The following is a 27445-nucleotide window of genomic DNA, read 5'->3' as shown; positions in this document are numbered from 1 at the left end:
CAGCGGGGGACTCCAGCCTGCTCCCCTGGATCTTCTAGCATCAAAAACTGTATTTTAGAGTTTTTAGCCAAATTTTAAGATGCTGAACTGCAGGCTGTGGAAGGTCGGTAGTTCAGCAGTTCAAGACCCGAGTGCCGCATGACGGAGTGAGCTCCCGTCTCTAGTTCCAGCTCCTGCCAACCTAGCAGTTCGAAAGCAAGAAATTGCAAGTAGATAAATAGGTACCCCTTCGGTGGGAAGGTAACAGCGTTCCGTGCGCCTTGGTGTTTAGTCATGCCGGCCATATGACCACAGAAATGTCTTCAGACAGCGCTGGCTCTTCGGCTTTGAAACGGAGATGAGCACCGCAACCCTAGAGTCAGATTCGACTGGCTTTCGAGCAAGGGAAACTTTACCTTTACCTTTAGAGCATCCCCCACGTGATGTGCATGGAGTGATGATGTCACCTCTAGGTGACGTCTTCATGTCAGGCACGTAATGTGTGGCGAGGCTCTTCAGGGGTGGCCCTGAAATTGGAAACCCCGTCCCCATCGGGGGGATGGCAACCCTACCCCCAACATGCCCAGTGGGCATTGTGCCATTGTACACTTGCAACTGGCATCACGGTCTTCCGGATGATCACCATTGCTAGAAATGAAATATGTCTAGCAAAAATATTAAAAATTAAAAGTCTTTTCACTGGCTCCATTCAGTGCCTGATGAGAAAACTGAACCCCCTGGAAAAATATCACTGTAACCCAAGGCATGTGTGTTAAAAGATTATAGAAACATGGAGCAGCCTGCGTGTCAAATGTTTCAAAGGCATTTTTTCAGACCTTAGTAAAGGAGCCTTCCGCTTGATATACACACTCCAGAAGAATCAAATCAGAAAGCTGCCCCCGCCCTTTTAAATCTACAAACAATCAGGCCTGTTATAAGTTTAGAAAATTTTACTATCTGAGACTGAAAACTTCAACAGAGCCCAAACATACATACAGTAAATTCTTCCTTGTGTAGTGAACTTTTGTTATATTTCTAATTTTAACTCCACTCTGTATACAGAGAGGAGTGGGAATGGATCCAAACCCTTTCTGGCTCAGAATCTATGGAAAATATGGATCATTCTGCAGAGTGCCCAACTCGGCTGTTCTTTGAGCTCCAGATGGCAGTGAAAGCTCTCCTTAGGCAGATCAATCTACCTCTACGACAGGTACGAGATGTTGTGTGGTACTTCAAGGAAAGCTCTCTTGGATGTATTTCTGTCAATTATTGTCATTTTGTTTGGAGACTATGAAGCCTAAATATGACTCAGTATATTTGCCTGTAGGATGCTGTTCATTGTGGGGGGGGGCAAGAGGATAGATTACACTTTGTTTGTGTGTGTAAAGTGCCGTCTAGTGGTAGCTAGGGCTGCCAAGCCGTGGCGGGGGATCCGCACGTCTTCACAGGATCCCTGCCGCGGGGGACAGCAATACGCGTTGCACCGCCGTCGCCAGGATGTGACGCATAGCGTCACATCCTGGTGATGGCGGTGCATCGCGTACCACTGTCCCTCGCGGCAGGGATCCTGTGAAGACGTGCGGATCCCCCGCCGCGGCTTGGCAGCCCTAGTGGTAGCCGACTTATAGCAACCCCAGCAAGAGGCTTTCAAGGCAAGTGAGAAACAGAGGTGGTTTGCCATGGCCTTCCTCTGCAGTCTTCCGTAGAGGTCTCCCATCCAAGTACTGCCCAGACTTGGATGACCCAGGCTAGCTCAATCTCTTCAGATCTCAGAAGCTAAAGCATGGTTGGCCTTGGCCAGTATTTGGATGGGCGACTTCCAAGGAATACCAGGGTTGTGATGCAGAGGGCTCAAAAACAAGTCTAGTTCGCCACCTAGTGGTACATAATGCTACAGAGCTAGAACTTCCGGCTGTCAGACAATCTTAGGGTCTCCTGGCTATAACACACAACGCCATATGATAATTAATTAATTCAAGCACTAACCAGCAATTATACTTTACTGATGATTAAATGGACATGTGACAGCAGTGATACCAATTTAATGTGAGGCTAAGCTGCCATTGTAATATTTTCCAAAAATAACATGAGCAGAGATGCTCCCAGCTTCAATCTGAGCCCATTATTTACTTCATTTATATCTTGCCTTTTTCCCCCAGTGGGGACCCACAGCGGCTTATATCATTCTTCGCTCCTCCATTTCTTCCTCATGAGAACCCTGTGAGGTAGGGTAGGCTGAGAGTGTGTGACTAGCTCAAAGTCACCCAGCAAGCCTCCATAGCAGAGTGGGGATTTGAATCTGAGTCTCCCAGATTCTTGTCTGAATTCTAACCACTATACCACACTGGCTGTGTGGTCATTCATTTTAGCCAAGATTTAACTGCTGTCATGACATACCATTAAGGGGTTCAATGGCTGGAAGAATCTTCTATTATCCCCTTCTGAACACGTGCTGAAAGGTAGTTTGATGGTATGTGGGCTGAGGAGGGTTATACAGCGAACTGATTATTTGAGTGATTTGCTGTACATCCAAGTCCTAAGCATTTTGCTGTGTCACTCTTTGAACTCTTTATGGTGCCATGTTTGGTCCTCGCACAGTGAAAAACCAAGACTTGGAATACATGGAGAAAAAAATGGCATCACTGCTTGATCATGCGCCCAGCCCCACAGTAGTCACGTACATATATCTTGAATGGTAAGAATGTCATGGCTGAAGCATCCTCTTGAATTCTCTTGGAATGATAGTGGTCCATTCTATCTTAGTAAAGAATTCTGAAAGTAAATGTAATTTATGAATGAACAGAGACACACGTAGGGATCCCAAGTCCCCCCGGGGACGTGCGCACCAGACGCCGGCCAGGAGCCCCCCGCTCCTGGCGAAGATCCACTTGGCAACCCTAGACACACGGCCTCTACAAACAACATGAAATTAATGGGTAATCGATGTAGGGAACATACGATGTAGGGAGGAAGAACTGGGAACATACACTCTGGGCATGTTCCCACTTCCACACAGCATCTTGGATCCTGATTCCTGCCTAAAATTTCTGTGGACAGAAAGGGGTTTGATATTTTTTTTCTGATTCCCCTTCCAACCATAGACCTGCAAGTCCCCACCACCACCACTTCACTTCCCCCTTCCACACACTGATTTTCCATGTACTTTGTGTCAACTGCACAGGGTGATCTTGATACAGAGACCAGATACGAAGACTTTGCTTAAAGTATCCTGGATCATTTTACCTTTTTATGTGCAATAATGTGCAGTCCACTTCTTAAGGATTCCAAAGCAGTTTACCGAAAATATATATTTAAAAATAAGGTTACGGTAATAACATGAAAACAAATGAAACTATGTTGCACTATAGTAGCGGCAGTTTCAAAAAGCTGAGAAGGCTGGGCAAGCTGGTCCCCAAAAGATAGCCATTAAACAACTGTTAAATTAAAAACGTTTTCATATTTTTCAAAAATTTCATGGAGCAAATCTCATTGGGTTGGGTTCTGGGGACACGACCAAAAAGGCCATGTTACACATGGAGACCAATCTGGATGCTTTCTGGAATGGAATTCTTGACTATACCATCTGTGTGCAAAACTTCACTGGCAAAAAAAGAAGAAGAAATGTTGAGAGAAATTCTTGGAAAGTTTTTCAGAATGTGGAATTCCCATAGTCAAGTTTGAATGGTTTTCCACAAGTAGATCTTTTTAAAAGAGCCCTCTTCTTGTCTAGTGAGGCTTCTCAACTGGTAGATGCTGGGGGTTTTTTTTCAGACTCTAGTTATTGTGAAACTAGTTGCCGTCTGTATTTATTGTTAGGATTATTTCATGTTTCTCTTTGTATTTAATTCTGTTGCATTGTAGTTTATTTTCATCAATTTGTGGAATGCCATGAAAACCCATAGGTGGACTTAAGGTTTGGCTAGAGATTTGAAAAGAAATCTCAATAAAAAGAGTTGCTGTTTTATTATGTTTTCAACCCTTATTTCTCCATACATTCCACAGTACATGAATATTTTCTTAATCCAAATGAAGTTGGATTTATTTTAAATAGGCTGTGATTTTTGTTTAAAAGATTGCTTTAGAAAATTATGCTATCCTAAACTGCATATGTACTTATTCAAAGTCCCCCCTCCTCTTCTACTAAAGATGTACAGTTAGATAATTAGCTACAAAAATCCCAACCAAATCCACAATTTTCTTTGATGTTTGATACTCTGCATCCATTTGCTGAACATTTTGGCATTCAGTAATCTTTGGAATCTTTGGCTAAGACGCTGAGGTTAAGGTTAAGACGGCTATACTGCAGGCTGTGGAAGGTCAGTAGTTCAGCAGTTCGAGACCTGAGTGTGCCGCATGACGGAGTGAGCTCCCGTCTCTAGTTCCAGCTCCTGCCAACCTAGCAGTTCAAAAGCAAGAAATTGCAAGTAGATAAATAGGTACCACTTTGGTGGGAAGGTAACAGCATTCCATGTGCCTCAGCATCACGGAGAAGTCTTCAGACAGTGCTGGCTCTTCGGCTTGGAAACGGAGATGAGCACCACCTCCTAGAGTCGGATTCAACTGGCTTTTGAGCAAGGGAAACTTTTATTTAATCTTTGGAAGTAGCCATTATTCTGGTGCCTCATTGTGTATTTTTCATACTTGCTGAAGGCAAAGGCAGTTAGAAGGGTTGCCATATGGGATTGCTAACATTCTGCTGATTGTTCCATTGAAAACAATACTCTCATATCGTTTGAACAAGGCTACTTTTCAGAAGCAGTAAGCTGCCCAGACTTATGGATGTCATAGAATCATTGAGCTGGAAGGAGCCAAAGAGGCCATCTAGTCCAATCTCCTGATCAATGCAGGTTCGGCCTAAAGCATCCCTGACAACTGTTTGTCCAGCTGCTGCTTGAAGACTGGCAGTGAGAGGGTCACCACCTCCCTAGGCAGCCAATTCCACTGCTCAACTTGTTGTTGTTCAGTCGCACAGTCAAGTCCGACTCTTCGCGACCCCATGGACCAGCTCCCGCCAGGCCCTCCTGTCTTCCGCCATCCTCTGAACTACTCTTACTGTAAAAAAAAAAATTCCTAATACCCAGCTGTAATTTAAACCCACTATTGTGAGTCCTGTCGTCTGCTGCCAACAGGAACAGTTCCCTGCCCTCCTCTAAGTGACAGCCCTTCAAATAGTTCAAGAGAGCAATCATGTCCCCACTCAGCCTCCTCTTCTCTAGACTGAACATTCCCAAGTCCCTCATCCTTTCCTCATAGGGCTTGGTCTCCAGGCCCCTGATCATCTTTGTTGCCTTCCTCTGTACCCACTCCATTTTGTCCATATCCCTTTTGAAGTGAGGCCTCCAGAACTGCACACAATACTCCAGGTGCAGCCTGACCAATGCAGTGTACAGTGGAACTATGACATCTTGCAATTTGGATGTTATGCTTCTGTTGATACACCCCAAGACCACTGTAGCCTTTTTTGCTGCTGCATCACACTGACTACTCATATTTAGCTTACAGTCCACCCGTACCTCGAGATCTTGTTCATACACACTGCTACCTAGAAGCATGTTCCCCATCCAGTATGCATGTTCCTCATTGTTGTTACCCAGATGTAGAACTCGGCACTTATCCTTGTTAAATTGCATCTTGTTCACATCCGCACACTTTCCCAGTGTGTTTAGATCTCATTGAACTCTCTCTCTGTCTTCTGGTGTGTTCGCTGCTCCTCCCAATTTAGTGTCATCTGCAAATTTAATGAGTAGCCCCTCCACATCCTCATCCAGATCATTATAAAAATATTGAAAAGTACCAGGCCTAGAACCAAGCCCTGTAGCACCCCACTGGACACCTCCCTCCATTCAGATGAAATGCCATTGACAACTAATCTTTGAGTGCAATTCTCCAACCAGTTCCCTATCCACCTAAATATCCTAGAGTCCAGTCTGCAGTTCTCCAGTTTACCCATCAGAATGACAGAACCCTGTCAAAAGCTTTACTGAAATCCAAGTAAACAATGTTGACGACATTCCCACAATCCAGTAAACTCATCACTCAGTCAAAGAAGAGAATGAGATTGGTGTGACAGGACCTGTTGGGAACAAACCCATGCTGGCTTCTCCGGGCCACCAAGTTGTCCTTCAGATGCTCACAGATTGACCCCTTTAAAATCTGCTCCAGTATTTTCCCTGGAACAGAGGTCAGACTGACTGGCCTGTAGTTTCCTAGGTCATCTTTCTTCTCTTTTTTGAACATTGGGATAGCATTTGTCCTCCTCCTGCCTTGTGGCACATCTCCTGTCCTCCAAGAGATCTTGAAGATGATGGACAAGCTCTAGAAAGTTCTTTGAGCTCTCTCTCACCCCACAGCAAAAAAGAATTCTAGGAGGGACATGGTCACTTCCCCCTAAGCTCCTCACCACCACCTTCACCCCATCTATCAATTCTTGCTTGTTGGTTAATATTAAGTTGAGTATGGCCAAGCCACTTGTAGCTTCCTCCATCATTTGAAAAAGGAAGTTGTCAGGCAGGTCAGGAAGTTGCACGACTGTGGACGCTTAGCAGAGTTTGTCTCCCAGCACACATCAGGGAAGATGAAGTCACCCATAACTACAAAGTCCTGTTGCTTGGATACACTGTCAGGCTGCTCAAGGAGGGCAGCATCCACCTCCTGATCCTGGTCACGTGATCTGTAGCAGGCTCCAACCACAATACTGTGTATCCTTCCCTCCCTTATCCTTACCCAGATACTTTCCACTGGGTTGTCACCCACCTCCTCCAGTATTTCCTGACAAGCAAACCCTCTCCTCACATATAGCACCACTCTGTCTCCTCTTTGACCCTTTTGTTTTTTCTTGAACAGCTCATATCCACCCACTACTACATTCCAGTCATGGGAATTGTCAGGTCCCGCCTCCTGCCCCTGGGGGCTTCCACCGGTTGCTGTTGCGCCGCTCCCCTCAGGTGGTTCTCGCAGCCGAATCCACAGGTCCCAATGGGGGGGGGGCGCTACAGGACCTCAGAATGGCAGGGGGACGGGGTTAACAACACCCAGGTCACCCCTCTGCCTCCACGTCAGTCAGCTCTCACTCTCTCTGAGCCTTCCGACTCCCGCAGATGCTCATTCCCAGTCTGTGCTGCCTTTCCCCCTTTTATTGTCTGGTTTCACTCCCAGAACTACCTCCGCTCCCCGGGCTTTGCCCCACCTTCCGGCCCCGCCCTTCCATCCAGTCGCCGGGACCGCTGGGCAGGCCCTCCCAGCTCCCAGGCCTCCCGTGTCAGCGTCGTCGTCTGTACTGCGTCCGTCTTCCTCGGTATCCCTCGGCAGGTGGTCTCTCTGCCAGCCGCCTGGCGATCCTTCCTTTGGACCCCGGCGAAGCCTGTGAGGCCATGGCTGGGCTTGTCGCGGGGTGCTCCCTCCTTTCCCCGCAAAGGGGCCGGTTTGCCTATCGCCTTCAGGGCCTGCCATGGGCTAGGACGTCTCCCTGGGCTGCTTTCCTGCCACCCCTTCTGGTAAGTGGGGGCACTGGCTGACAGCTGGGGGGGGGCAGGCTAGTCCCGGCCTGTCAGAGGTGGGATAGGAATCATCCCCCCAAGTCTTTGTGATTCCTACTAAATCATATCCTTCTGTCTGTGTTGGAGGCTCAAGCTCTTCCTTCTTATTGACCAAGCTTTGGGCATTGGTACAAAGGCGCCTGAAGCCCCACATCTTTGGCTTCATTTTACCTGGCCTTCCCAAGTGGGCCTCTGCTGCTTGCTCTCCTTCATTGAAAGCCCTGTGTTGGTTGTCTCCTTCTGCTTGTGGTGTCAGTTTAAAGCCCTCCTGATGAAACTCCCCAGGTTCCTGCCAAACACATTCTTCCCCAATCTTGGTATGTTCTTGAGACATAATCTGAAACATGAGCATACTCTTACGATGTAGCTCCTAGGGTTGCCAACCTCCAGTTGAGTGTTGAGATAGGGTTACCGATCCCCAGGTGGTGACTGGAGATCTCCTGGGATTACAACTGATTTCTAGGTGATGGAGATCAGTTTACCTCAACTAAATGGCCACTTTGGAAGGTGGACTCTTTCGCATTATACACCACTGAAGTCTTTGGCATTATATACCGCTCTCCTCCCCAAACCCTGCCCTGCACAGGCTCCAACTACAAAATCTCCAGGTACTTCCCAATCCAGAGCCTGCAACCCTAGCTGGAGATCTCCCAGAATTACAACTGATCTCCAGACAACAGATCTCCCCTGGAGAAAATAGCTGCTGCGGATGGTAGACTCCCCTTCCCAAACCCCACCCTCCACAGGCTCCACCCCCAAATCTCCAGGGGCTTCCCAAGCAGGAAGTGGCAACTCTAGCACCCCTGACCATCACTTCTATTACATTTCTCTTGCGTAAGCAGATGTAGAAGCATGGGCTATTTTAAGGTTTTGCATGGTTTTTAACATGGCAGGGCCAAATTGGAGGGTACTTGGCTCCCCACTGAGCCATATATTGGAGTACTACATTTGTCGATGCATTTTTTAAAAAAATAATTTTTATTAGCATTTCAACAGAATATACAAGAATGAAGTGATAGCAGTGCAGCTTACAAACAGGGTAATTTGACATAGTGCATTGTTACGTTCACATAAACTGTGTTCTGAAGCATGCTTTGTTTGGGATGCATTAGTGCTTTCAAATGTACAGCATTGGGGTTTTTCCCTACTATAGGACTACTGATCTTGCGTAGCTTCCAAGATCTTAATCTTGAAATAAGGGCCATCCTTTTCAAAAAAAGAGTATCCACAGCCAAAACTGATTACATATCCGTTTGAGATGAGATTAGATCTTAATCAAATATGCACTGTGGAACCATTTGAAACTTTTAAAAACATGTATGCCTTGTTAAATCTTTTTCATTGCCCCATTTGGTGACAGCCAGAGGAGGGGGGGGGGCGCTGACAAAAAAGCTGCATAGTTTCGCTAACCACTCTTAAATTGAATGTTAAAGGTTTTTAATTGAATTCACATATTTTCACATAATTATACAATCATAATCTTGAAACGCCCATGGAGTGTGATCGTTTTCTGGTTAATAAGAAACATAAATGTTATTTTCAGGAGGAGGGTTAAGGGGTTGTATGTGTGTGTTTTTAATGTGGAACGTTAAGTCCTTTAAATCTTTATTTTATGAAGCAAAATCCACACACATACAAACACACACACCCATTTATGTTTTATAAAAAATGCCAAACCTGATGTTGTGCAACTTTGCTGTAATGTTTGATACCATTGGGGGGGGTTGTTTATATAAGTCCCATGTTGTAACTCTCTTCTCCCCTCCCCCTTCCCCCCATTTCTTCTCTGTGCGTGTCCCTCTGCAGGCGAAGCTCTTCCGTCTGTATACACAGGAGGTGTTGGAACTGGGTCACAATGTGTCCTTTCTTCTCCTGCTCCCAGCCTCAGACGACGTCTGCACTGCCCCAGGACAGAATAACCCTTACACCCTGCACTCAGGATTCCTTAACCTCCCTCTTCAGATGTTTGAACTCGGTATACTACCTTGCTTCACCTAGAAATATTAACCCAGTCGCTTTATAATAAAATCACAAAGTTGTATCTGTTCCCCCTCCAGCCTTTGCCTCTCCCCCCACCCCTCATCCCAGTGGAGAGTCAATAAATCACGTGATGATTTCTTGGCAACAACATTTTCTCTGACTACAGACAAGTAATAGAGAGAGCATAGCTACTAGGTTACATGCTCTGGTCATAACTATTGGAATGCAAAAGCCCCAGAGTGGAGTCAGTCCACAAGTTATCAAGCAACACAGCCCCTTAGTGTAGCACGGGGAGTGCTCAAATGGACAATTCAGACACATTCAGTGAAAGCAAAATGATTCAAACTGTCTTGCTGTAGTTTGCAAAATTTGTGGAGAGTGACACTTTTCTTGCACTGGTCACCCATATCCAGCATAGTAGAGTGGTTAGGATGTTGGGCTAAAAGTGTTATCATAAGCAGGTTCACTCCAGATCCTACTTACGTCTATTCATTGGGGCTTAGGCCTGGGAAAGGGTTCCAAGGAGTGTACTGTAGGAGACCCAGGATCTAGGTCAGTCATGAACCTCACAGGGTAGACAAACATTTTCTGTCAACCCATTATTTGAATGTGTGTGTGATTAAAGTGCCGTCAAGTCGCAGTTGACCTATGGCGACCCCAGCAAGGGGCTTTCAAGGCAAGGGAGACGCAGAGGTGGCTTGCCATTGTCTTCCACTGCAGAGTCTTCCTTGGTGGTCTCCCTTTCAACTACTGATCTTGCTTAGCTTCCGAGATCTGATGAGCTATACCAGTCTTTCTTCCCACCCAGTTATTTGACTACAGAAATGAAATTAGTTTTTTCAGAGGAGGGAATTTCTCAGAATTAAATTCTGTTAATTTGACTTTGCAAAATCTGGAATTAGCAGCCTCCTAATTTGATTTTTTTTTAAAAAAATCAGTATTTCAGTGATGGATCCTGCATGGGAAAGTCTGTCAGTGAACCATTTTTGCCAATAATGTTTTAGCAGCAGATTTCACACTGAAAGGGTTTTTATAAAATAAAATTTGAATTTCAAATTTCAAAATATTTTTAATTCCATTTTCACCAAATTCCAGTTTTCACTAACATCTTTGCTCTGTTTTGAAAAGTGCTTCACACTTGGAAAAGTGCTGAGTAAAACTACCATGAAATTGCCAGATTCTCCCTGGACAGCCACAAACAATATTGACAGCCCGCAACATAAATAAGAGCTTAAAATCCAAAGGTCTTCCAGTGTGCTATTAATTTGAAATGGGATCCCCATTGGGGATAAAGGTGGGTTATAAATGAAGTAAATCAATAAAAATAGCTGAAAATGGGGGGGGTTTTAAAATGTCAGTTCTTTGGTGGCAGGAAAAGGAAAAGTAACCATGGAAAGGATATGGTGTGTGTCTGCCAGGAGGCGAGAAAGAGGAAATAGTGGAGGAGGGGGTGCAGAGGAAAAGGAAATGCCCCCCACAAGTTCTTGTGGATCCTCCATTTGTCTTAACCAGTTAATGGCCAATTCCATTGAAAAGCTTGGAAGCTTTCAAAGGCTTCTGTCAGCTGCTGAGCTGGGTGGAGGGTGGAGTTTATTCACTAAGGCTTTTCTCAGTCCCTGTCTCTGGTCCTATGTAGGAAAGTATCTTTTTCAAGCAGGTGCAAAGGGCAAAGGCTGGTCCTGCATCAATAATGCTTTTGATACATGACTGTTATGCAGATTACATATGTGGTCATGCATGGCACGTGTAACCAATCCTCAGATTTGCACTGGCACAGGCCATGCTATACAGTGCTATATATTTATTTAAATCCCATTTTCACTCTTCCTCAACTCTGATACCACCCTGCCACCAACTCTATTTCACCATTACCTTCCTCAGCCTTTCAGTAGTTGAAATGTTTGTGGACATTCAGGACAGGGTGGGCATGCCTTGCAGTTAATAGCAATCTTGGGCATATACTTTATATTATAAGGGATCCATGCCAAAGTCATTTCCCAAAATCATTCCTTTATGCCACAACTCTCTTATCAGGTCTTTCCTTGGCAACTTGATTACTTCATATGAATGATGTTTAAACTGACTTTCCCAGGGTCCTGTGTATGGGGTGAAGAACAGCAATGTCGCAATGAAATTACTAGTCTCACATGTTTAAAAGTCACAAGTTCAGCCTTATAATTGCTCTTGTTTCCCCAGGATTTAACACGCAGGACAAGAATCTTTTCCTTAAAAGACAATTTAGCTATTGTCACATTCTCATAGGCTTGTCACCTGTTCCTTATTTCAAGGGATGCCTCCTTATTCGGTGTTAATAGAAATGGAAAAGAATAGATGAGCCTTAACTGCAAAATACACCTTTAATTTCATACATTACAAGGATGGCGTACTGTCTCTCGGTATGTTAAGCACCATCAAGTCACTTATGACTTACGAGTTGTGATCAGACGTGCCTTTAGATCCAACATAGCTGTGAATGCCTGATGGATCTGAAGGGGGCACGATCGGACAGCAACATCTGGGAATGGCCCCACAGTCAGCACCCCATGTTGCCCTACCACAGAAACAGAGTTAAAAGACACCAGGAAAAGTCCGGTCCTAACACTTGTCGAAGGGCCATGGACAGATTTCCCCTAGTCTGATCACTCAAGCCATCAGGATGGTCTGCTCATTTCATCCTGACTCGGTGCCATTTCCCCCCCTCACTTAGCAGTATGTGCATAACCACATACTCCATGGGGAACCCTCTGTGCGGAGGTTCGATTCCTTGTCTGTGCATGGTGCGGGAGAGGAAAAAATCCCACTTGCCCGAGGTGGCATCTGATCATGCAGTGATGGGCTGAGCCTGCAGCAGAAAGGGAGGTGTGACCGCGTAACTGCGAGTCAAATTCCTCTGGAGGAAATAGGGGCACTTACACACACACCATGCCAAATGGCATGTCTGACTGCAGCCATGGTGATCCTATGAATTAATTATCTCCAAAACATCCTATCGTGAACAGCCTGGCTCAGGTCTTGGGTCTTCCCCTTCTCCTGATGCTTTCTAGCATTATTGTCTTTTCCAGTGACTCTTGTCTTCTCATAAGGTGACCAAAGCACAATAGCCTCGTTTTAGTCATTTGAGCTTTTAGGAAGAGTTCAGGGTTGATTTGATCTAGAACTGACTTATTTGTCTTTTTGTCAGTCCACGATATCTTTAAAACCTCTTCCAACACCACATTTCAAATGAATCAACTTTCTTCCTGTCAGCTTTCTTCATTGTCCAGCTTTCACACCCATACATAGTTATACTATGGCACAAATTTATTTGATCTTGGTAGCCAGCGACACTTCCTTACATTTAAGAATCTTTTTCTACTTCATGGCTCCCCTTCCCAGTCTCAGTTTCCTTCTGATTTCTTGACTGCAGTCTCCCTCTAATTCTAACAGGGGACTATTAATGTTCCAACAGACATTAAATGTCATTCCCCTACAGTCTTGCACTGTGTTCCTCATTGTGGAGCTCCTCTTTTATCCCTATTATATGTTCATATGATGCTGCCTTATGGTGATTCAGACCATTGACCCAAGTAGCTCTCTATTGTCTAATCTGATGGACATTTTGTCTCCAGGGTCTGAAGCAGATCTCTTTCCATGATACCTCCTGGCTCTTACAGGCGGACCCTTTTAATTTGGCACTTCTTTCATTGTCTCTGTAAAATATAGGGCTGCCAAGTGGGGGCGGGGGGCGGGTAAACCCCCGCTTCGGAGGCCCGATTTCCACCGCCGCTGAATCGGGCCCCAGGGGGAACTCCGCCCCCCGAAGCGCAGAGGTGACGCAACCACGTAAATCACGTTGGGGGCGTGGCCCCGATCGTCGGAGGAAAAACTCTATGGTTTTCCCTCCGACGATCGGGGCCACGCCTTCAACGTGATCGACGTCGCACATCACTTCCAGTGATGTCGAAGGATGGCTCCCGGAGCCCGGCGAGGCTCCCCCGCCGGTAAGATATTTTGACTTGGCAACCCTAGTAAAATATTGATACATTTGATTCCCATCACTTAAGCACGGGTCACACAAAAAGTATGTCAAGAAATGCTGTGGTTTGAACCCTAGGGATGCAAAGCGTGTGCTCAGTGATTGAACTCTGGGCCCTCCTGAGCCCTAGTAGTGGATGCTGCAAGAAAACCCAGAGCTTCCAATAAATTCACACAGAGATTTAACATTAGCCGCTGATTAGAACAGGCAGCATCCCATTCTTTAGACTATCCAGCATCCTCTGAGACAGTAGTGCGCTACAGCTTGTTGTAGAGGATTCAGCAGACTTTGCCCATTTGTCTCAATGCAGTGAATTTACGGTGTGGGTTGGTGCAGTACTGTGAGGAGCATTCCAATAAAAGCTCATTTTTACTTCCCCAGTGAACAATAACTGATGTCATGCCCTAGAGCAGGGGCCATTTTCTGTCTGATTTATTGTACCCTTCTCCCCAGTGCCCATAAAATGGCTGTGATTCACCTCCTAAATATTGGAAGCTTCCATTCCCTGTTAGCCGGTGGCTACCGGATCTCTAATTGTGAAACCACAAAAGGCTACGTTGAAGTAACATTTGTTGCAGCAACATTTAGGGCCTGGCTACCAATCATAGTGGCTAGAAGCTTCAGCAGAAACCACAGCTGTAATTCACAGAGTGCTATATACATATGGTACAAGTTGTAAGACCACATGCTGGTCAAAGACCTCTACGGAATCTAGACCTGTTGTATGCATTTCCAGCTGTTCACAGGGCTTAAGAGATCAGCCTATTAGTGATCTGCTGACAAAAAGACCTGGCTTGGTTTCATGTTATAATAGACTTTATTACTAGAAAGGGATATGAAGAGTGCCCTCCTTAAGGACCTATTTAGGTTAGAGGTAAATAATACAGTTTAAGAGAGTTGAAAGTAATTTAAGAGCTCTTTAATTCCCAGGCAACACACACATATTTTGTTGGACCTGCTGAAGTCTCCGGGCAAACAGGTTCTGCAGGGCTTTTGAAACAACATAAAACCCTGCAAAACATGTTTGTCAAAGGTAAATGTGAGGTTAATATACACAATCCCTCTTTCATACTATGTTCAGCACTCTGAAAACAGGGATGTAGGGCCAGTTTTTTGGCTTGGTTTTGTCTTCTGTATTTTTAAAATTAGGTTTCTTTATTGTACTTATGCTTTTGGGGAGTCTTTGTTTTTTGTTTGTTAATTCATTCCCATTGGTTTCAATACAAAACAAATTTTTACCTGTTAACTTTTAGATTTTCCATCCAACTGGAATGGAATTTTCAGAAATTATACACTTCACCCACAGGATCCTCTCTGCTACATTTTAGGCACATGAGAGAAATGTCCCTGTTCTATAAGCAGCTGAAATTTTCACTTGTACAGCAGACTCAAGGAGACATGAATTGTTGTGGAAATGAATTTTTCCTCTCCCCCGCCGATCCTCAAATACAGTGTGTGTGTGTGTGTGTGTGTGTGTATTTTTAAAAACAAAAACAGAGCATGCAAAACAGGGGAGCAAAATCCTTCCCCCCTTTTCCTGGCTTACTTCTCTTAATTCAGTTGTTTTCAGCATTTTTTCTCCAACCTGGCAAACTTCCAGAGTTGAAATTTAGCCTGGAAGAAAATGCTTCAAGCTTTGGAGTAAGGTTTAGCTCCCCTTGCCCATACAGCCCAGTTTCATTTTAAGAGACTCTCATCACTACTGCTTTTACATATGAAGCAGGAGGGTACCTGTCTTTTTTTCATATATAAAGACAGGTATGTGGGGGATTTGTATCAGGGAAAGCTGCACCTGATTTTACATCAATTTAAAGATGTGGAGAGATCTCAGAGCCTGAATCAGTGGGTAGTATCCTATGTTTGGATGAAGTTCCTAAGCCTAAGAGCCTTGCTCCAGCCTAAGGAGATTTCCTCCGACTTAAGTGGATCTTCCTTAGGAGTAAAAAAAATCACTTGTTGGAGGAAAGCTCCAAATTTGCTTAGAGACATGGTATGATACAGGCCAGTGATTTCTCTCACAATCAGACAAGAACCTGATCTCTTGCATCTCATCTTGTTTGGCATATAAATATATGCTTCTGCCTCTGTTTCCCCTTGCTTAGGACTACAAAGCTATTGCCTTTAGCAAACTATTGCCATTATCTCTCTTTCTCCCCCCATCCTATCTATAGCCCTTCCTGTCCGCCAGCTAACACAAGCAAAGGATTTGCTTGAATTGTCCTTTACACAGAACAAAGTTTGAGTCCAGTGGCACCTTTAAAACTAACAAAGTTTTATTCAAGGTGTAAGCTTTCATGTGCAAGCATACTTCTTCAGATACAGTGAAACAGACTTTCCTCAACCATTACATATAGGCAGTAGTTGCCAGGAATTACAACCCTAGCCCTACTGCCGTACATTATATGGAAATTGGAACAGTGCTTGAGATGCTGAGTGGTAGTGAAGTGTGAAGAGAAAAAAACATCCCCCCCCCAAAACAAGGTTACACATCTGGAAAGGCTGTCTGAACAAAGTGGCATGAACACAAAGAGAGGCAGACTTTCAATCAAGTTCTTGTGCCTTCCAGTTCAGTTCTACTCCCCATGACCCAAAAAGCAATTGGTTAATTAGAATAAAGAATAACAGCACTAGGTAAAACAGTGGAGGTTTGTTTTGTTTTGTTTTTTAAAGGTCCGTTTCTGCAGATATTCTAGAAGTCTGAATTTTTGAACTGCATGGAGCGTTACTTCAGGAACAATGGGAAGGGAGTTTTTTTAAAAATACATATCTTTGAAGTGTTAGTAACAGAGGTCATTTCGGGGGGGAACGCAGTTCCCCCGGGTGAGGTGCAGGAGGGCGGGGCACATGACGAAGCCCCGCCCCCTGCTTCCGGCCACCCCGCTTCCAGCCCTCATTCAACCAGGAGGAGGCAGGAGAAGAGGGAGGGTAAGTTGCTTCCTCCCCGCCTCTCCCCACCCCTGCCTGCCTGGGGCCAGGGAGGGCCTTGGCGGGGCTTCCTCGCACTCCCGCTGGCCTTGCAGGTCCACCGCCGGGCCCCTGATGTCAGGGGGTGTGGCATATGCTAATGAGTTATGCTAATGAGTTCCCCTAGCTCTTTTTCTACGAAATGACCCCTGGTTAGTAATATTTTAAATCTTGCTCCTAACTGCAGTGATATTGAATGTGTAGGAGGGGCGTTACCATGTGAACCTAAGCCATGGTCACTGATTGAAGCTTCCTTAAGCTGGAACAATACTGAATGGAAGGATGATCCACCAACACCATGAGTGATTTCACCATCACACATATCTGGAGTTGAGTCTATTGTACATCATATGTGCAACTGACCAATATATTGTGCCCAGTAGTTGCTCATATAGAAGCATCAGGTGCATTTATGGAAGCTATAGATTTATTTTAGCATAGACCAAATTCAGGTTCTTTCACATACTAATCTACCTTCTATATGAATGACCTCCGTTGAAACACTGTGTTTGGAATGAAAAGCTCTGACATACTGAAGCTATGATGAGCATTCCACACATGCAGTTCTTCACTTGATGTTATATCGAGTGATAAACATGCAGGTGTGACACATTCTGAAACAAAGTGCTAGGGAGCAACATCAGAGGAGGGCCTTTGCCTCTGTGCCCTGTTTATTGGCCCTGCAGTGTACTTGGCTGTGTGAAATAGACTGCTGGGCCGTTGGTCTGACACAGCAAGGCTCTTCTTATGTTCTCCCCCTCTCTTTATCATTTCATCTTGTAGGAAGGTTTCTGTGTAAATCTGAAGCTTGCACACTCTTTACATCAGCAAAATTCAGCTCGCCTTTACCAGTTTTTTAAAGTCTAACAAATGTATTGTGGTATACATTTTGGGGGAGACTAGAACCCACTTTGTCTGATGCAGGAGGCTCAATATCTTGGACCCCAAAATATATACAAGATAAGAACAAAAGGCTGCATTCATATGTCATGTTGGACGGTTATTAACTGTGAATGTACAGGAACCCAACCTGATGCTTAGCATATGCGTGAGGATCCCAGATCCAAGCTTTGTGCTCTGTAAAGTGTAAAGCGACCAGTTCTATACTTGTATATTATGATATTTGTTTCTGTTTCATTGCCTTCTCTTTTGCTTGTTTTGCTTGCAGTAGACTAACCTCTGAGACTATCTGTATTTTGTAACTCTTGTGTTCTGGCTCCACCACAGCTATGGCAACTGCTCTGTATGCAGCTCCCCCAAAAGGTAGCAGCTTCTGAGACTTGCACGTCTAACACACTCGCTTCTGTGCTTTGTTGTCTCCGCAGTTCATTTTTGCAGTTACAAGGAGAAATTTATTGGTCTGTATTGCCGCCTTTCTGCTGTCATAGAGCTGGATTTTCTGAGCACCCAGCAGTCCCTAAGGGAAGCAATTTCAGACAGTGAAGTCGCTGCTGCTAAACAAAGACACCAGCAAGTCCTAGATTACATACAGGTAAGCGTCTGTTTTCTGACTAGTCAAAGGTGATTTCTAGCAGGGGCTGTAATTTGGAACCTAAATGGAGAATTGTTGGGCAAGACGCAGCATAAAGACGCTTAGTGTCAAAATACAATTTGGGTTTTATGAAATAGCCACTCTGCAGCTCTTCCACCACCACCCCCTCCATGGTAGCTTGCTTTCTGTGAGAATTTCATGGATAAAATCATATGACAGTTATACTGGAGTGTTGTAGAGAAATGTGTCAGCTTGGGTTATAAATCCCATTCCCCTTCTAATATGAGCGAAAACTGTGTGGTGCAATTTAGTCTGGATCAGCCTTGTACTTGTAAGTCAAAGTACTTTTTTCTTCCTGTCAATCAACACTGGGGGGGGGGAATGCCCCAGACCACTCTGCTTCTTTTGACAGAGGTGGTCATACCATGAAGCAATGTGAAGCAGCTACTTTAGACAGCAAAGCTTCAGGAGGCAGAATGAGAGACAAACCAGACATGGTAGGGTAGGGATATGGTCCAGCCAGGAATGTTTTCTGCATGGGCCACCTTATTGAACAAACATGTTCTTGCACAGTTCCCATTCAGATCTATGGGGTTTGTGTCCTGATGGGAATTTAGGAAGATCCTCCAGTTTCCTCAAAGAACTTATCCCAGCTGTGGGAAGGAACTCAACAGATTTATGTACAAATCATTGAACTTGGGCCTAGAGCACATTTTTTGCACGTGGACGGTCTCAGGTTCAGTCCCTATAACCTCTACCTCTGCTAGAAAATTCAAGGAAAGTCTGAGGGCTTCTGATCATACTGAGCTACATGGACTAGTGGCTCACCTTAGAATAAGGCATCTTCATATGTTTACATGATGACTTTGTAAAACTGGAGTAACCCTCACCACCCACAGAGCCAGTTGGGTATAATGGATAAGAGCAGTGGACTCTAATCTGGAGAACCAGGTTTGATTTCCCCACTTCTCCACTTGCAGCCAGCTAGGTGACCTTGGGTCAGTCACAGTTCTCTCAGAGCTGTTCTCTCCAGAGCAGTTCTTTCAGAGCTCTCTCAGCCCCACCTACCTCACAGGTGTCTGTTGTGGGGAGAGGAAGGGAAGGAGATTGTAAGCCACTCTGAGACTCTGAGTGAAGGGCAGGGTATAAATACAATCTCCTCCTCCTTTTTTTCCTTTTTGCTATGAATGGCCTTTCTGCCCCATGGACTTTCCATATACAAGATGTCATGCTTGCCAACCAACAGACAGCTCTCTAAACTGGAGTCAGACAAGTGGGTATTGCCCAGTAGCTTAAAGGGTAGCTGTAACCACATGGAGGAAGTCAGATGTCATGATTAAGTCCAGAATTTGCTGTCTTCTGTAGCTGTGTAGAAACCCAGGGAATTACAATGGGTGTATTCATGTGGGGCAGTCTACCCATATGGTTACAGGTTCAACACAGCCAGTTTGTAAAATGTCAGAGGTTCACTGAATTCAAGCCAGTATATCCTAGTCAAGTCTTTCATCCAAATGGCCTCCAGAAATGGTTAAATATTTTGATAAAGAAACACTTGTATTTGTTTTTGCCTGTTCAAACAAAGCTTAGATCAGTGAGAACTGGCCTGGCATCCTACCACTAAGCTCACACAATGCCTATATGAGTATATCCTACCACATTGTCATCTGTGCAGAGAGCAGCACACGAATCTAAGGCATGACCGTCCGTGTTGAATATGAATTGGTTCAAGCAGAGTTTGTGCACTGGATCTTTGCCAATTCTGTTTCCCACTGTAGCCACTCCTGAAGGTCCAAGGACCCACAGAAACGGGTGTGAGATAGGGGGCTGCAATGGGAAGGAAGATTTCCATCTCTTTTTAATGGAAAAAAATACTTTCCCCTCTCCTGCTTCTTTGTCTTAAATTGTCCTCTTCTCAATCAACGTCAACTAACAAAGCAAAACAAACAAACAAAAAAGCTGCTGTCTTTGTATCACATGCATTGGCACATTCCTCCAGTTCTGCCTTCAGGAGTATACTATTCTAGTACTCTAAAGTCTGTCACCTTCTGCAATGATGGTTATAGCCTTTTAATGCTTCGGATACCCTGGGCACTTCTCTGCAAAGTCTTATCTTTAATGAAAAGACTGAAAACACTCTGTGAGTGGTACGTTCAGTGCACCAACATCATGAGAACATCACCAAGGGCAAACGTAGGCATTCTCTGTACCTGCTCCGCCTCTCTGGAATTTCCCTCCTTTGGAGGCTTGTTAAGAGTAAAAGCAAAGAATACTTTTGAAGCAAGGTGAAAAAGTCTTAATATCTACAGCTGACATTCAGAAATCCAGTATGGAAGACCCAGGCTCATACCATGCATGGGCTGCTCTTTTATGATGCAGAATGGATTCATAATTCCTATACTCAACTTTTTGTTTTCAAAAAGGGACCAGATGAAGCCTTGTACATACTGAATGACATCCATCATTACAAATCATCTTACATATATAAGCATGTGTCTGATGATGTCCAACAACACGTTTTGGCTTTTGAGTCAGCCGTTGTGGAGACTTGCGTACCTTTTAAAAATACTGGGAAGCTAAGCCCTCAGATCTCCCATTGTCACACCTGTTAAGAGAGGCACATAGCTGATTGTATGCAAATTTGTTATTATTCCAAAAATAACTTAGCCCAACCTCAACATGCAGAAATTGGTCCAATATTTACGAGATTAGGAAGCTTGCATGCACTCTAGAAGGTCGCAGAATACAGGCTTTTGCTGAACATGATCTATAGGGACATAGGAACATGGCAAAGAAAGAATACCTTACGAAGTTCCACAAAAGGGTCTCAGTCTAAACTTCTTGGGAAAGAGAGACACGTGGTCTGTAGATTTTGTGACTGTTTGTATCCAATGAAAAATGTAGCAGACTTTTCAACCACCGTGTTTTGTACCGAATTATTGTGACAGTGTATTAGACTTGTCAGGTTCCCTCTCAAATTGAAACCAGCTGTATTCCACCTATTGGCAAAAAAAAAAAAGTCTCAGCCCACCACATACCGCAATCTTCAGGAATGACCGCAAAACCACAAGAGCATTTGTATGATCCCAGATCTAAGACAGTGCTGAAGTCACTACACAAACCAAACATTGTAAAGAGTGAAGGAGTCCATAAAAGCTGTTCTGAAATGGTAACTGGAGAGAAACCAGAAAGTTTTAAAAAAATTAAATATAGTAGATAAGGTATGTTGTGTTTAAAACAGGCTGGTAGGCAATCAGAAAAAGAAGCATTTCGAGATCGGGAGTGACCAAGCTAGACATAGGCTGGATATCTGAAGCTGAAACTGCAATTAAGTTGAAATTTATGTACACAGTAATCTGCCTGACAGTGTTAACAGGCATAGCTCATACAACAGGACTATTCCCATAGAGGTGTCTTTAAAGCTCTGTCCATAACAGAATGGAAGGGTCAAATATTTTGATTAAATATACTAGGCTAGACTAGGTCACAAATGGAAAGATGGACAACTTGTTATGAATAATCATCCCATCAGAAGAACTAGTACTGTTTTTATAAACTCAAGGGGCATGACATGGTGACTCCATGTTATTTATTTAGATACTTGATTTTTTCTTATTAACACAACCCAATAGTAGGATAAGTAAAAATGCATTCATGAGAAATAGTCTCCACCAAAAATCTCTCTCTTTCTCTTTCTCTCTTTCTCTCTCTCTCTTTCTCTCTTTCTCTCTCTCTTTCTCTCTCTCTTTCTCTCTCTCTCTCTTTCTTTCTTTCTTTCTTTCTTTCTTTCTTTCTTTCTTTCTTTCTTTCTTTCTTTCTCCAATTCATATTCATACTTAACCCTAGAACTAAATACTTGCTTAGCTGAAAATTTTACAGCCAATTCTCACAATTGCTGGCTTGCAATCCTTTATTGACATGCTGTGAACTTAATAACAACAACTAAACTCGGTGACATTTCACTTTACTTTATTTGCATCAAGTTGATCACCCTATACAATTGCCATGACAGTTTGCTCACGACTCAAATGGAGTAGCATTTTGCATCAATACAGTAACAGCATTCACCATGGCACTTGGCTAGGTAGCTCCTCCTGATGCATGATCACTGTTACCAGTTCACTTGGGTTATGTACACCCACAGGTCACCATGCTCAGGCCTTGAGCCAATTAAAATCATCTATATTACAGTGTATGTGCTGCCTTTGTGCCTGTGCAGTTGGCACATCCATCTGTCACTGGAACTACCTGCCATGCAACCTCACCCAAGCCATCAAGATTGAGACAACCTAGCAAAACACCAGTTGTGTAAACTGAGATTTGGGTGAATCGGGCTGATAAATGGGGGAGGGGAAAGGGTACAGTTATGGCAAAGTATTTATAATCCAGAGTCTTCCAGACCTAACAGAGATTGAAATAGACAGGCAAAATGTGTAAGGCTGCAGCAGAAAGACAAGCTCCCCGCCTTTGTTGAAACATTTCTCTTTATTTTATTTTATTTTTGAAGATAATGATGAGGAATGGACATGGGCAGGGCTTTTTTTCTGGGGGGGATCCAGAACCTCTTTGACAAAATTATTTTTAAAATGTTTAAAAGTTTATGAGTTTTCAGTATACAGACTGAAAACCCCATTTCCCTCTTGAGAGTTCCAGCACCTATTCCCCCCACCTCAAAAAAAAAAGCTCTGGGCATGGGGTAAGGAGTTTGAGAATACTTATGAGAAGAACATTTTGGATCCAATTTCAAACATGCAAAGGAAAGAGAACATCTTTTCGAGATCTGAGGGTCTTGCTTCCCAAACATAGTGGTGACCCAGTCCTTGTCCTGTATACATTACTGGTCATCATATCTGTGTGGGTGCTATCTCACTGTATGTACAAGATATTTTTTTAATGCAAAGTGTCACTCAGGGATTAATTGTATCCATTGTAACTTCACTCCACAGAGTAGGATAGGTGTGCTCATTCCATCCTAGTATTCCTATTGGTTTCTGAGCTGACAGCTATGTTTATCAGACTGTTTGTTTGTTTGTTTGTTTCTCAAGGGGACAAACAGATATAATGAATATCATGAATCTGTATTCATCTGTAAAAGGCAAATTGCAAGCAGCCCTAATTCAGATCACTGTCACAGGGTGGGTGTGGGGGGATGGGATTTAACCCTTTGACCCCTGCTCACTTTTGCTAATTGCAACTGAGCTTCCCATGAGGATATTAGTGTTTTAAAGGGGGGGGGCACACAGTTTTTCTAAAGGACATTCCACCCCCCTTTAAAATGAAAAGAATAGCTAGTTAGGATATCTGGTTAAGACTAGCAAAACCAAACCGAAGGGTTAAACCTTCTCTCCCCTTCCCTATGTGGTCTAACCTGAATCAGGACTATGTGTGAAATTTATCCTTTATAGGGATGGAAATCTGCATTCTTATTCACCTCTATTTGTGCCAGGTATGTTCTGACTTTATCCTCAGCAAATCTCCGAAGGAGGAGAATTGCAGAACACTGAGACAGCAACAGAGGATGCCTGCATGTTTGCCATTGAGTTCACAGAATATTCCCATGACGATGGTGCTCAAGTGGTATTGTTACCAGAGTGTCCTTGAATCCTCTTCAGAGCGATGGATTATAAATGCCATAAAACAGATGAATGAATGAATAAATTCTGAGTTTATAAAGAGAAGAAGTGGTCTCTAAGGCATGTAGGATGCAGGACATCTACACTTTAACAGCCGTGATCATCACTCGAGAAGTCAACAGGAATCTAGCACAGATTCCGATCCACCAGAGCAATATACTCCCAAAGGCAGAACTAAATGTACTTAAAAAGGAAGGCCTTCATTCGCTGAAAAAGCTGCATTGGGAGGGGCATTGTCAAGCACAGGAGAGGGGCATTTTCCAAAAGGAGCTAGAGAAAAAAAAAATTGGCATTGATTAGAGCACTCCAGATTGCTGTGCCTGAGGTCTGAATACATTTTAGGTACAGGCATGCTCTTCTTCAGAGGTACTACAAAAATTATGAAGAAGCAAGGTTTAATTATCTTTTTTTTCTCTTGTTATTCATCTCTTAAATGAGGGGCTCTTTTCAACATTGGGACATAGCCTGTCAGTGGGAGGAAGGATAGTTTGCACTTTCTCCCTCATCTTTTTTAATAATACCATTGAAAAAGACTACTCAGAACATGTCAGTCATAAGAGATGGCAATTTGGCATCATAAGCAATGGCTTTCATTAATACCTATCCATATTGTTTTCTTAGTGCCCCTTTTTGTGTGCATGGTACCTAGTTTGGTACTGCCTCCTTTTTTTTACTTGGTACTTAACCATTAGGAGCTGCGGTGGCTCAAGTGGTTAAGACGCTGAACTGCAGGCTGTGGAAGGTCAGTAGTTCAGCTGTTCGAGACCCGGGTGCTGCAGGATGGAGGGAGCTCCCATCTCTAGTTCCAGCTCCTGCCAACCTAGCAGTTCGAAAGCAAGAAATTGCAAGTAGATAAATAGGTACCACTTCGGCGGGAAGGTAACAGCGTTCCGTGCGCCTCGGTGTTTAGTCATGCCGGCCACATGACCACGGAAACGTCTTCGGACAGCGCTGGCTCTTCGGCTTTGAAACGGAGATGAGCACCGCAACCCTAGAGTCAGATTCGACTGGCTTTCGAGCAAGGGAACCTTTACCTTTTTACTTAACCATTTCCCCCCATGCTTCTTTTCAGCTGCAACTCCCCCTCCCCGTAAGCCATTTCCCTCCCTTGTGAAGTTTCAGACACTAGTTTAGCCTCACAAATCTGTGTCTGTACCCTCACAGAGAAAAAGGGGAGGGGTTGCACTGAAAAGGCAGTAGGTAATCACACCTTCCCTTGCCACACACTGCTTTCCTGTTCCAAGTTTCCCCTTCCCAGAGTGGCTTTCCTTCACCAAAAGTAGGTCATTAGATACAGGTCACAGTTACACATTGAGAGCCCATCCCTTGAGGAGACAGGCTATTGTGTTCTGCTGCAGCATCAAAACAGTCTCTTCTCAGGCAGCACCACATAGAGCCTATTGCTGCTATGAAAATGTCAATGTTCGAAATTTATAAATCACCTCAACCAACCCCATCACCAGAAAGCAAAGCTGCAATCTTCCTCAGCAGTCAGAGTTGGCAAACACAATCTGAGCTAGAAAATTGGTGGTTGAGGTACAATGCTAATGCCTCAGAATACAATTACAATTCGGGGAAGGCCAAACTCCGTCCATGACAGGTTTCCTTCTATATACTACCAGTCCCAGGGTACGAGAACTGCCAGGCATCATTTCCTCTGTCTTGTGATTTGATTGGTGACCTATTTAAAGGTGCAACTTTAGACAAAGCCAAGTATTTTAAAGCTTTGCATGCCATCTTCCTCACACAGCAAATTGATGAGATTTGGCGTGAAATGAGATGGATCAACGAAGCTCTACAGTATGCAAGGTATAAACAGCCAGCGGCTGGCTTGCCGATAATGAAGATTGTGGATCTGTCTGAAGAACAATTACAAAAGAAGATAAGTTCAACATCCTCCCATCTCGATTGTCTTCCGTCCCCACCACCCTCACCAGAGACAGAGACCCACAGGAGAAAAGGCGTGAGTGGTAAGAGAAGACTTTTCCATCCATTTTGGGTCGAAGCAAACCCCAAACATGATTCTCCAGTCACTGTACACTCGAAACACATTGAGTTCATAGGCTGTAGCTGCCTAGCAACTGCAAAGTGGTCTTTGTGCTACACCAGCAATCCCTTATGTGGTGCCCATTGGTACAAACACACCTGCCCATGTGTCTCCTGGCATCCGGATGCTTCCCCTCCTACTACAGTTGCCAGCCCTGTGCTGGCAACCCCTAGGAGCATGTGGGTGCCAAGTCTAGAGTGGGGGGGGGCAGCTCTGGCACCATGATGTCAATTCCAAGTAAGCAACCAGAAGTGACATCATGGTGCCTGTGACATCATAGTGCCTGTGAATTTCTTGAGGGGACCATATTGATTTGGGGAAATTCCTAGAGCATTATGGAATCTCTGATGTTAGTTTTGGGTGTTTGCCTGGAAGTGACATCATGGCATCAGCTCCTCCATCAAGCAAGTGGAGGGATGCAGCACAGGGGAGAGAAATCACCTTCCACGGGCGGGCAACTGGTAAGCCTATCTCCTTCCCACTGTTAGCCCCTCCCTACAAAATTATGCATTCCTCGTCTCATGGAATTAGACTCCAGTCCTTCCAAAGAACTGAGAAGCCAGTCCAAAGGCTACTCCTTTGCCTTTTTAGGACTTCAGCACTTCATCTGACCTGAGGTGGGCTTTGTCCACTGAGAGGGAAGAACCTCCACCTGCCTGTGATCCCCATAGGAGGGTTTCTTCTTCCACTGCACATACATACTCTAGGAAAGTCTGGCTTAAGCTCTGTCGGTCAAATGTTGTGTGTGTTTTCTTTGGGGAAGGAGAAAGAAGGGCTCAATTTGGGGCCCCTGCATTCAAGTCCCTGGTTGCCAAGCACACCTGAAAATGTACTGGATTATAATGGGACTCGTTTTTCTGGTATTTGGCATATTTGGCACCAACTGGGTGGAATGGAAAAAAGGGACAAAGAAGGAGAAGAGGTAAAGTACTGATGCTTGCTACAGTGTGTATTAATTCTGCTAGGGAAATGCTCCCATGGCAGCCATTTTGTAGTGGTACTCAATACCCTTTCTCAAAATTTCAAAGTACCCACAGGTTCAACAAAGTTCAGATTAGGGTTGCCAGGCCCCCCTTGGCCACCTGCAGAGGATGGGAGGGTAGGGTTGCCAGCTCCAGGTTGGGAAACTCCTGGAGATTGGAGGATGGAGCCTGAGGATGATAGGAGCCTCAGTGGGGTACAATGCCATATAGTTCACCCTCCAAAGCATCCGTTTTCTCCAGGAGATCTGACCTCTGTAGTCTGAATATGAGCTGTAATTCCAGGGGATCCTGAGATCCCACCTGGAGGCTGACATCCCTACCTCCCACCATCTACCCACTCTGCCTGCACGTACACACACACACCTGCAAGGCTGCTGCTTAGGGTTGGGGGGAAACAGAGAGAAGGTCAATTTTAACTGATTCTCCCTTTTTTGTGTGTGTACTCCTCCCATACAAGATGTTCCAGAGGGTCCCCTGCAGTAGCTTTTCAAGGTTGCAAGAGAATTGCTGTAGGGCAGAGAAGAGCTACTTCCATGAACTCCTTCTCTTCAGAATTTGCATCCAATGCTTTATATTAGATATGTCCCATAGGGTGCCATTCATATGCTGCTCATGGTCCTCTCCATTTAAATTATGTAGTCAACCAGAAGAGGAAGAATAAGCTGAAACTGAATCCAGATAAAATGGAGATGATACTGGTTGGGAAGTTTACTGCTATATATGGGATGTTGCTTCTCACTATAGAAGGAGTACTATAGAAGGAGTACAACTTTGTCCTATAGACTCCATGGAGAGCTTAGGAGATATAGTGGCTCCTGAT

General features: G+C 44.4%; 1 protein-coding gene across 1 annotated transcript in view; it reads left to right on the top strand.

The window, feature by feature from the left end:
• ANKFN1 (ankyrin repeat and fibronectin type III domain containing 1) overlaps positions 1–27445 on the top strand; it is a 168621-nt gene that overhangs the window by 138686 nt on the left and 2490 nt on the right. The window contains exons 13-16 of the mRNA XM_015406849.1: positions 1042–1189; positions 9321–9489; positions 17799–17965; positions 25346–25565. Coding sequence (XP_015262335.1) covers positions 1042–1189; positions 9321–9489; positions 17799–17965; positions 25346–25565 — 704 coding nt within the window. The remainder of the gene's footprint in view (positions 1–1041; positions 1190–9320; positions 9490–17798; positions 17966–25345; positions 25566–27445) is intronic.

This window comes from Gekko japonicus, unplaced genomic scaffold (genome assembly GCF_001447785.1).
Source record: "Gekko japonicus isolate JY-2015 unplaced genomic scaffold, Gekko_japonicus_V1.1 scaffold962, whole genome shotgun sequence".
In the NCBI taxonomy this organism is placed as follows: Eukaryota; Metazoa; Chordata; class Lepidosauria; order Squamata; family Gekkonidae; genus Gekko; species Gekko japonicus.
Note: the sequence above shows the minus strand (reverse complement) of the source record. Positions and strands in the feature narration are given on the sequence as shown.